Source organism: Biomphalaria glabrata, chromosome 11, assembly GCF_947242115.1.
Source record: "Biomphalaria glabrata chromosome 11, xgBioGlab47.1, whole genome shotgun sequence".
Classification (NCBI taxonomy): domain Eukaryota; kingdom Metazoa; phylum Mollusca; class Gastropoda; family Planorbidae; genus Biomphalaria; species Biomphalaria glabrata.
Genome location: NC_074721.1, coordinates 2,379,583 through 2,391,297, shown reverse-complemented (window position 1 = coordinate 2,391,297; position 11,715 = coordinate 2,379,583). Strand labels below are relative to the sequence as shown.

General features: G+C 33.5%; 1 protein-coding gene across 1 annotated transcript; it reads right to left on the bottom strand.

Moving 5' to 3' along the window:
• Positions 1–7,122: 7,122 nt before the first annotated feature.
• On the bottom strand, positions 7,123–11,247 carry LOC106070583 (uncharacterized). Its single transcript, XM_056004055.1, has 4 exons — positions 11,107–11,247; positions 10,643–10,985; positions 9,363–9,601; positions 7,123–8,781 (listed from the first exon to the last, which is right to left on the bottom strand). Exons 2-4 carry the CDS (start codon positions 10,698–10,700, stop codon positions 8,182–8,184), a joined length of 897 nt encoding a protein of 298 aa, XP_055860030.1. The 5' UTR covers positions 10,701–10,985; positions 11,107–11,247; the 3' UTR covers positions 7,123–8,181.
• Positions 11,248–11,715: the final 468 nt, after the last annotated feature.

Below are 11,715 nucleotides of genomic sequence, written 5' to 3'. Positions count from 1 at the left end.
TGGTTTATAATATACACATAGAATTAGCTGCATTGGTTGCAGTGGCCTAAGACCGGCCCTGACCATATGATAATGTTATAATGTTGAACTCACCTGCCTCATATTAATTACTCTAGTTTTCACCTCACTCGTGTTAGTTTTCTTTAGCCCCTATTAATTATTTAGTTTTTTTTTAAGCTCCTATTAATTATTTAGTTTTTTTTAAGCTCCTATTAATTATTTAGTTTTTTTTAAAGCTCCTATTAATTATTTAGTTTTTTTTAAGCTCCTATTAATTATTTAGTTTTTTTAAGCTCCTATTAATTATTTAGTTTTTTTTAAGCTCCTATTAATTATTTAGTTTTTTTTAAGCTCCTATTAATTATTTAGTTTTTTTTAAGCTCCTATTAATTATTTAGTTTTTTTTAAGCTCCTATTAATTATTTAGTTTTTTTTAAGCTCCTATTAATTATTTAGTTTTTTTTAAAGCTCCTATTAATTATTTAGTTTTTTTTAAGCTCCTATTAATTATTTAGTTTTTTTTAAGCTCCTATTAATTATTTAGTTTTTTTTAAGCTCCTATTAATTATTTATGGGCTAGGCTACAGGAAGACCATGATGATCGATTTGACTCTTAGGCCCTACTGTCTCTAGTGTATGAAATTGTCATGCAGAGTTGTGCATCGCACTTGGGGAACTCTAAGGCCAGCAAAAGCGAACAAGAGCTCCTTTCTACCGACCTGAAGTGGGCGGTGTGTTCCTCCTTCACGCCACCCTGTCTGACGGGGAGTGATTTTGCGTTCACTTCCGGTGGACACGGCCACTCCAGACTCGCGGACTAGAGACGCGGTCGAAGGCCGCACCACCGGGACCCTCCGTCATGTTCCTTTAATCTACCAGGCGGGCTAACCGTGTATCTCTAGTATAAACGAATGAATGGTGAATCTGTCATTCTGAGATAGTTTTATCTGCACATCCATTCATGTTTTTTTACAAAGCATTGAACAATATCAAGGCGATAGACAAATGTCTTAAATTGTCATACAGCTCTAGAATAGTCTGGATTCTACATAAAGCTCTAGAATAGTCTGGATTCTACATAAAGCTCTAGAATAGTCTGGATTCTACATAAAGCTCTAGAATAGTCTGGATTCTACATAAAGCTCTTGAATAGTCTGGATTCTACATAAGACTCTAGAATAGTCTGGATTCTACATAAGACTCTAGAATAGTCTGGATTCTACATAAAGCTCTAGAATAGTCTGGATTCTACATAAAGCTCTTGAATAGTCTGGATTCTACATAAGGCTCTAGAATAGTCTGGATTCTACATAAAGCTCTAACATAGCCTAGATTCTACATAGAGAATATAAAGTCTAGAATACCTTTGAATCTACGTATGAAATCTTAAATTTATTAAAACGTAAAGAAACAATTATTAGGAAGCACATTTTTTGGGTATTTCATTAAAATCTCATTTTGGAATTTTTGTTAATGTTTACTTACAATGGACCGCATTCACCAAAAAGAACGGTCACGTGATAATATTGATAAAACTAAAAAAAAAAAAAAAAAAACGGTCACGTGATAACCATTGATGATTTAAATTAGATCGTAATTTGTATAGAAGAGATAGAGAATCACGTGGCCCAATGTTGTTTGTCTACGATTGGTGAATGAGTAGTAGGCCTATCATATTAATATATCCAATAAAAACCTTACTAATGAAATTTTGATTATCATAATCTCTCTTTCGCTAGGCCTACATTGACACGTGTTCTATTCAGTATTGAATGAAAGAAACTAAATAAAGAGTCCAGGTGTTCTGTCTTAAGGTAGTAATAAAGCTTTAGACTACTTACACCAGGTGTTCTATCTTAGGGTAGTAATAAAGCTTTAGGCTACTTACAGCAGGTGTTCTATCTTACGGTAGTAATAAAGCTTTAGACTACTTACAGCAGGTGTTCTATCTTACGGTAGTAATAAAGCTTTAGGCTACTTACAGCAAGTGTTCTATCTTACGGTAGTAATAAAGCTTTAGACTACTTACACCAGGTGTTCTATCTTAGGGTAGTAATAAAGCTTTAGGCTACTTACAGCAAGTGTTCTATCTTACGGTAGTAATAAAGCTTTAGACTACTTACTGCAAGTGTTCTATCTTACGGTAGTAATAAAGCTTTAGACTACTTACAGCAGGTGTTCTATCTTACGGTAGTAATAAAGCTTTAGACTACTTACAGCAGGTGTTCTATCTTACGGTAGTAATAAAGCTTTAGACTACTTACAGCAAGTGTTCTATCTTACGGTAGTAATAAAGCTTTAGGCTACTTACAGCAGGTGTTCTATCTTACGGTAGTAATAAAGCTTTAGACTACTTACTGCAGGTGTTCTATCTTACGGTAGTAATAAAGCTTTAGGCTACTTACAGCAGGTGTTCTATCTTACGGTAGTAATAAAGCTTTAGACTACTTACAGCAGGTGTTCTATCTTACGGTAGTAATAAAGCTTTAGGCTACTTACAGCAAGTGTTCTATCTTACGGTAGTAATAAAGCTTTAGGCTACTTACAGCAGGTGTTCTATCTTACGGTAGTAATAAAGCTTTAGACTACTTACAGCAAGTGTTCTATCTTACGGTAGTAATAAAGCTTTAGGCTACTTACAGCAAGTGTTCTATCTTACGGTAGTAATAAAGCTTTAGGCTACTTACAGCAGGTGTTCTATCTTACGGTAGTAATAAAGCTTTAGACTACTTACAGCAAGTGTTCTATCTTACGGTAGTAATAAAGCTTTAGGCTACTTACAGCAGGTGTTCTATCTTACGGTAGTAATAAAGCTTTAGACTACTTACAGCAGGTGTTCTATCTTACGGTAGTAATAAAGCTTTAGACTACTTACAGCAGGTGTTCTATCTTACGGTAGTAATAAAGCTTTAGACTACTTACAGCAAGTGTTCTATCTTACGGTAGTAATAAAGCTTTAGACTACTTACAGCAGGTGTTCTATCTTACGGTAGTAATAAAGCTTTAGACTACTTACAGCAGGTGTTCTATCTTAGGGTAGTAATAAAGCTTTAGGCTACTTACAGCAGGTGTTCTATCTTACGGTAGTAATAAAGCTTTAGACTACTTACAGCAGGTGTTCTATCTTACGGTAGTAATAAAGCTTTAGACTACTTACAGCAGGTGTTCTATCTTACGGTAGTAATAAAGCTTTAGACTACTTACAGCAAGTGTTCTATCTTACTGTAGTAATAAAGCTTTAGACTACTTACAGCAGGTGTTCTATCTTACGGTAGTAATAAAGCTTTAGACTACTTACAGCAGGTGTTCTATCTTACGGTAGTAATAAAGCTTTAGACTACTTACAGCAGGTGTTCTATCTTACGGTAGTAATAAAGCTTTAGACTACTTACAGCAGGTGTTCTATCTTACGGTAGTAATAAAGCTTTAGACTACTTACAGCAAGTGTTCTATCTTACGGTAGTAATAAAGCTTTAGACTACTTACAGCAGGTGTTCTATCTTACGGTAGTAATAAAGCTTTAGACTACTTACAGCAGGTGTTCTATCTTAGGGTAGTAATAAAGCTTTAGGCTACTTACAGCAGGTGTTCTATCTTACGGTAGTAATAAAGCTTTAGACTACTTACAGCAGGTGTTCTATCTTACGGTAGTAATAAAGCTTTAGACTACTTACAGCAGGTGTTCTATCTTACGGTAGTAATAAAGCTTTAGACTACTTACAGCAGGTGTTCTATCTTACGGTAGTAATAAAGCTTTAGACTACTTACAGCAGGTGTTCTATCTTACGGTAGTAATAAAGCTTTAGACTACTTACAGCAGGTGTTCTATCTTACGGTAGTAATAAAGCTTTAGACTACTTACAGCAAGTGTTCTATCTTACGGTAGTAATAAAGCTTTAGACTACTTACAGCAAGTGTTCTATCTTACGGTAGTAATAAAGCTTTAGACTACTTACAGCAGGTGTTCTATCTTACGGTAGTAATAAAGCTTTAGACTACTTACAGCAAGTGTTCTATCTTACGGTAGTAATAAAGCTTTAGGCTACTTACAGCAGGTGTTCTATCTTACGGTAGTAATAAAGCTTTAGGCTACTTACAGCAAGTGTTCTATCTTACGGTAGTAATAAAGCTTTAGACTACTTACAGCAAGTGTTCTATCTTACGGTAGTAATAAAGCTTTAGACTACTTACAGCAGGTGTTCTATCTTACGGTAGTAATAAAGCTTTAGACTACTTACAGCAAGTGTTCTATCTTACAGTAGTAATAAAGCTTTAGACTACTTACAGCAAGTGTTCTATCTTACAGTAGTAATAAAGCTTTAGACTACTTACAGCAAGTGTTCTATCTTACGGTAGTAATAAAGCTTTAGACTACTTACAGCAAGTGTTCTATCTTACGGTAGTAATAAAGCTTTAGACTACTTACAGCAGGTGTTCTATCTTACGGTAGTAATAAAGCTTTAGGCTACTTACTGCTAGTGTTCTATCTTACGGTAGTAATAAAGCTTTAGACTACTTACTGCAAGTGTTCTATCTTACAGTAGTAATAAAGCTTTAGACTACTTACTGCAAGTGTTCTATCTTACGGTAGTAATAAAGCTTTAGACTACTTACAGCAAGTGTTCTATCTTACGGTAGTAATAAAGCTTTAGACTACTTACTGCAAGTGTTCTATCTTACGGTAGTAATAAAGCTTTAGACTACTTACAGCAAGTGTTCTATCTTACGGTAGTAATAAAGCTTTAGACTACTTACAGCAAGTGTTCTATCTTACGGTAGTACTAAAGCTTTAGGCTACTTACAGCAAGTGTTCTGTCTTACGGTAGTAATAAAGCTTTAGACTACTTACAGCAGGTGTTCTATCTTACGGTAGTAATAAAGCTTTAGACTACTTACTGCAGGTGTTCTATCTTACGGTAGTAATAAAGCTTTAGACTACTTACAGCAGGCGTTCTATCTTACGGTAGTAATAAAGCTTTAGACTACTTACAGCAAGTGTTCTATCTTACGGTAGTAATAAAGCTTTAGACTACTTACAGCAGGTGTTCTATCTTACGGTAGTAATAAAGCTTTAGACTACTTACAGCAGGTGTTCTATCTTACGGTAGTAATAAAGCTTTAGACTACTTACAGCAAGTGTTCTATCTTACGGTAGTAATAAAGCTTTAGACTACTTACACCAGGTGTTCTATCTTACGGTAGTAATAAAGCTTTAGACTACTTACAGCAGGTGTTCTATCTTACGGTAGTAATAAAGCTTTAGACTACTTACAGCAAGTGTTCTATCTTACGGTAGTAATAAAGCTTTAGACTACTTACAGCAAGTGTTCTATCTTACGGTAGTAATAAAGCTTTAGACTACTTACAGCAAGTGTTCTATCTTACGGTAGTAATAAAGCTTTAGACTACTTACAGCAAGTGTTCTATCTTACGGTAGTAATAAAGCTTTAGACTACTTACAGCAGGTGTTCTATCTTACGGTAGTACTAAAGCTTTAGACTACTTACAGCAGGTGTTCTATCTTACGGTAGTAATAAAGCTTTAGACTACTTACAGCAGGTGTTCTATCTTACGGTAGTAATAAAGCTTTAGGCTACTTACAGCAGGTGTTCTGTTTTCATTCGGCACGTCAAGGATGCACAACATAAACTTAGAATGTCAAGGACGTTAAACAATAAATAAACAAAAATGAATGAAATTGCCCATATTTCTGTTTGCCTAATTAGGAATCAGTAGACATTAGCTCAAATGTACGCCTGCGCAGAAAGTATAATTATATATATATTATATAGATGATTTTATTCGTTTCAAAGAAGAAATATACAATATATCATGTTTCTCGTCATGGTGTCATAATTCCGAGGGTCTCGCATAAGCTGCTTGATTTAACCAAACACGTACTGTGTTTGCAGTGTCAAAAGATAGCATATGCAGACCTCTGAGACCCCCCCCCCCCCAATATTTTTTTTTTTTTTTAAATTTCAATCCAACAGGTCCAAGAAAGAGATTGGACCATACTAATATCAGAAAGATGCGGAATGAAAATGTATTTTTTTCTAAAGCTCTTGATTTGAGATTTTAGGTTTGAAGGCATGAGTTTTGGTATACCTACTTCACATAGATTTATAAAATACTTCAGCCATGACATTTTACAGTACTTGGTATTGGCTGGCTATGACCAATTCTTTACCTGATATAACAAATTCAGTGCTACCGGACTTTAAATATATTTTAAAATACCCAGTAACAATAGAAGTAATGCAAACTAACTGGAAATTTAATAACTGTATTATAGAACCTCAATATTTTAATTAGTCAACAAAAATTTTTTGATAGAAGATTGTGACAGCACTTTTTTTTCCACCTAAAAAAAACTGTCAGGGTAGCGGTGTGGTATTCTTAACTGCATGTGGTCTTATTGTTTCCAATCTCATTAAAATTGATAATTTACTTATACAAGTCATAACCCAGTAAATCAAATTTGTTTACTGACTTCAATCTGTTACTACATCTGACATGCTATAGTTCTTAAAAACATTTAATTTAAATTTAGGGCTTCTATTGTGAGAGGTACATCCATCAGCCTCTGAAAAAATGTAAAGTAATATGTGCCAAGCTTCATGAAGATTGGTCAAAGGGTTTTGAATTCCTTACTATATTGCAAGACTTAATTTAACAACTGGAGAATGTGTATATTTGTAGGAAATCTTTGCTAGTTTTATAACATGTTTTAACACATTATTGTTATAATTGTATAGAAATTAGACTAATTGAAAACTTTAATATTAACTCTTTTCTCTCCGTAATTATTTACCACATTCTGATGGAATCAACGTTTGTATCATCGGTTAGGAGAGAAAGGGTTAAGTATACTGGATTTCGAATAGACCCCAAGAGGCAATAAACTAACAAGTATCAGCCTGAAAGCAGCTATTCAAAGGAATCACTGTCAGAATCAGGTGTACAATTAGAACAAGGGGATGATATCTTCAAACAAGTACAAGAATCTCTCTCTCTTTCTGGCATTTTAAGAATGTGAGACAATCTTTTCCCTCATGCATTTTCACCCTTCTTTCTACTACTGTTGTGTAAGTACAAGAATACAAAACAGAAAAAGAGTGATAAAGTTTTAAAGTTTTGACCATTTTATTATATTAACTTTGTAAGATTTTAAAACGATGTCCTAAAATAAAAAATATCACAGTGTTAAATTCTGGGAACAAAATAGAAAAATAAAAAATGGCCATGTAGTGATACAAATTTCTACTCAATCCAGATACATTTTAAAAATTATGTCTCAATAAGCTTTTTTTTTTTAAAGAATAAAATCAACACGTCAAGACATAAGCCTAGACCAGTTCTAGTACCGGTACTAGTAAGTGTTCAAAAGTCAAGATGTAAGCCTAGACTAGTTCTAGTAAAAGTTCAAAGTTTTACATTGATAGTTATGTTTTATTGGTACAGTTGTTTGCAATTTTAATTGGTGTGTGCAACATCTTTCAATAACATTAAAAGAATGCAATTATAGACCAATAACATAGAATGCTTCCATTTAGTTGAATGCAAGTCAGCTGATCACCTATACTGCAGAGTTTGTCTTTTGAATGGGACATGTTTTCAAAGTACTTAACAGCAGAACATTGGCTGGGTGCAATACAAAAGGAAGTTTACAGAAGAGATAAATGTTAAAATGATATCATTATAGAACAAGGGCTATAAACACTTGTTTGGGTTGTCTACATATCCGTACAAGCATACAAAAAATGAAACAAAAATATAATAACACAGGTCAAAATGTAAAAAAAGAATGTTTGCATTGGGAGAGGGAGTGGGGGCACTTTCCAGCATCTATAAACTTAAAACAAATGAGTTTCATGATGCCTAATGGAAAGTTGCAAGAAAAACAAAAAGCAATATAACATTTATAATGACAAGTGAATGAAAAAAAAAAACAATCTTTTTACAGTATATTACATATAAAACAACAACAAACAGGTTTACAATAAGTTAAAGGATCGTTAAGGGCCCCGTCTATAAATGATAACATTTTGTCATCTATTTCTACTCCTTCCAATCAAAGCTTGAGGATCAGAATTAATTCACAGAGCACTGAAGCACAATACTTATACCAAGGACCTTTTCTTGGGTTTAATGGAAAATAAGATTATTTTAAACCATTCTTTATTTCCCAGACATTTTGGCAACCAACTGTGCTTTCATTTCTTGAGCCAACTTTTCAAGTTCAACTATTTTCTTCCTCAATGTTTCATTAGCTACTATTAGATCTTCTGCCTCTTGGTCCATTTCCACAAATTTTTGTTTCCGCTGTTCTCTTGATCGTTTAGAGGCAACGTTGTTTTTCATCCTCCTAACAGCTTGTTTATCAGTGATACCACATTCTTGACCCTGCGTTATAGAGCTTGAGCTGTACTCCGAATCGTGGCTTAAATTATTGAATTGAGAAGTTGAGGTATTATCTTGAGAGAGCTTTAATAATTTGGCAGTGTAATCATGATCAAGCTGTGTGTCGACCGCTGCTACTTTTTTTTCAAGTCTTGCAGGGATTTCAAACATACTTGTCTTAAGTACAGTCTCTTTTGTTTTAGTATTTGATAATTTACGTTTTCGAGATGTAAGTAATGGTATTTCCTTAACAACAGTTGTGTTAGCAGTTTCTGTCGAGCTTGTTTGTATACTCATTTCACCAATAGCTTGTTTCATGTTGCCTGGTGATATGTCGATTACTGGACTTACTTCTGCAGTCACATCAAACAAATTTTCCTGCAAAAGAAAAAAATAATGTACCAGGTAATAAATCTACACAATTCATGTTAAATTAAAGTATTAAGAGGCTTAAGTGAAATAACGCAAGATCTAAACTTTCCACAATTCCTAAATATACAAATTGTGTGGCTGGGAGGTAAAAACCACTTGGCTAATATAAAGGAGGCTGGAGTTCAAATCAGGACTACAGCAGAGTTGTATTCGCTGATCATCTAAAATCAGCACAGAAACCTCCCAGATCCTCTCCCCTCCCAAGACTGGATCAAAAAGAGATTGGATCATAAGCACACAGTAAGCATGAAAGTTAAGTTATACAGATTACCTACTTTGTAATTAAAAAAAATGATTATAAATAATAAAGTTAGAGGAAAGTTCACATAATTCAATCATCTTCTATTATCTACAAATTTTTACAAACATTTCTTTCTTCTTTTTAATTAGAAGATTAGTACATTCTAAGTATTTAGACTTTAGAAAAAGCCAGGTTCAACATAAATGTAACATTTAAATAAAAAAAGGGATTTAGTAAGAAATACATTCTCTAAGTACAAATAGGAGGTGTAGTTTGATCCACTTACTCCTGCTAGAATTGTGTCTAAGTTTATAAATGCATCCAGGCTGTCGTTGCCAAGATGATCAGCCTCTAAATCTCCAAGAGGGTCAAGGAGATCCCAGCTATCCATCAAAAAATTATCATTCCCTAAATCCAATTTAGAAGTTCCAGGATTATCTATGCTGTAAGTGGCAGAGTCAGAAAATAGATCACTGATATCATTGGAGTCCTGGCTGGTGACATCATGGGCGCCACCAGCAAAGCCTAGCAAACAAACAAGCATTTTATTCTTTAAATATGTATTAAACAATGATAATATAAATTTAACCAAAAAAAAAAAATCATTTAAAGCATAAGTACCAAAAATAAAGTTGTCAGAGTCTATCATTACAATCACAATGTTTTTCCTTTTAATTGTTTAATTTCAATTGTGGCAGGAAAGTGTATGCATCACAACCATTGATAAGACGATAAGTGTTTACATCTTGCAAGATAGTATCTTATTTATTTTTATAATTCAGAAAACTGATTGAAGAATTGCAGGATATAACTAATATAAGCATTTAAATGCTTTGGAAATGCTTAGTAAAGGTTAACCCATTTATTTCCATTTGTGGTGTAATACAAAAATGATATAAGCATCTATTTATAGTACATGGCTAAGAATATAATCAGTGTTGCCATTGGCTGTAAGTAGGTCATGTGACCAGGTAAACCCTACCTGAAGTTCCAGTAAACAAATGTTATCACTATATTTTTTTTTAGCACTTTTTAAAGTTTTTAAGCTCTAATGAGAGTCTAATACAACAACAGCATTATAACAAACATCTTTGGCTATTTTAATTCAGATAGAATTAATTAGTATCCTAACCAATGAAATAATTTTAAAGAATTCCATTTATCTTCGACTTCTTTGTATAAACAATGTATGACAAAAATTGATAGGTGCAACACCTAGAATATCAGCAAGTCTTTTAAAAGCAAAATGTAGCTGGAGAAGGGGCGTAGTAATTTTGGGGTGAGAATTTTTTTTGTCATAGGAGAGTCCTTACACATCTGTTTAACTAGTATATATAAAACAAGAAAATGATAACGCTTTTTATAGAATGTCAAAAACACAACATTAGTTAATATAGTCATAGATTAGTGTTTTAAATAAATTCAGCCACAAGAGTTGAATGGGTGGTTAGACTAGTTAGTCACTAGTTAGAGGTTAAATCAGACATCTTACTTTTTTTTTTTTTTTTTTAAATTTACCAGGTACATTTTGGACTAAGGGAAAGCCATCTACGTTTTTAGATCTACCTGTGTCAAATAGGCCACATGTCTTCTGAGGCGAACGTAGGGAAGTGCTGGATATCATGGGAACCCAAGGTTTCAGGGCCCGCCTTGATATCCAGCAAGTCAACCAACTCGTCAAGAGAGTGAGGTAGATCTAAGTCAACGTCCTCGTAAAAGCTCATTTCCTCTTCCATATTTGTCTCCTGACCACAATTAAACCCTGTAGATGCCTCTGCAAAAGCCGTGGAATCAGTAAACTGTGAAAGTAGATCTAGATCTATGTTTAAATTATCCTGTTCCAAAAATTCTTCCGTGATTGATAAACGCGAAGAAGCCACGGCCCAGCTGGCGTTCTACTTGTCCTTCTCTGAAAAAAATAAACACAGGATACTTCAATGAAACAATTATTTCTGGCTTTGATTTTGAAATTAGTGTGGCACAAACAACAATATCTAATAATGTTTACATTAAATATGATTATTAATTACCTTAAGATGTTTTCAAGCCCCTACTCTAAATATGTCTGACTGATGTTCCTACAACAAATATCACCTGGTCACGTGACAAAATAGTTATGGTGCAATACCTATGCTAAATTTAGAAAATGATGTAGTCAACCGCGTCCAGTCAACTTGCAGAGTTTTGTCCTTGAATCTATTCTTAGCTATCACGCTTCTATTTCAAGGTCGACAGTGAAATGTTTTAGAACATTTTATGTGATAATTCAGGTCAATTACAGTAAAACTATTAATAGTACAATGTACTTTTTCGATTTTATTTGCCGAAATAATCAATAAATAATTTTCCAGCATTTTGCAGTTAATTCGTTGCACAAACCTTTCAATATCGGTCATGAAAGTTTTCATCGGAACAGCCAAAATATATATTTTTTAAAGACTTCTTACCAATTTTGTGATTGGATGGGGTGCACACAACAAAAGATAATCGTATTATAAACATCTATCTTTCGAGTTTAATATTTTTTAAATTAATCAATGATTAATTAATACAAGAAAATTATTTACTAACCAATATTTTTTTTACTAACAATTATTTAATTTTCGTAAATGTATCGCATATACTTTGCTAAAAGAAAT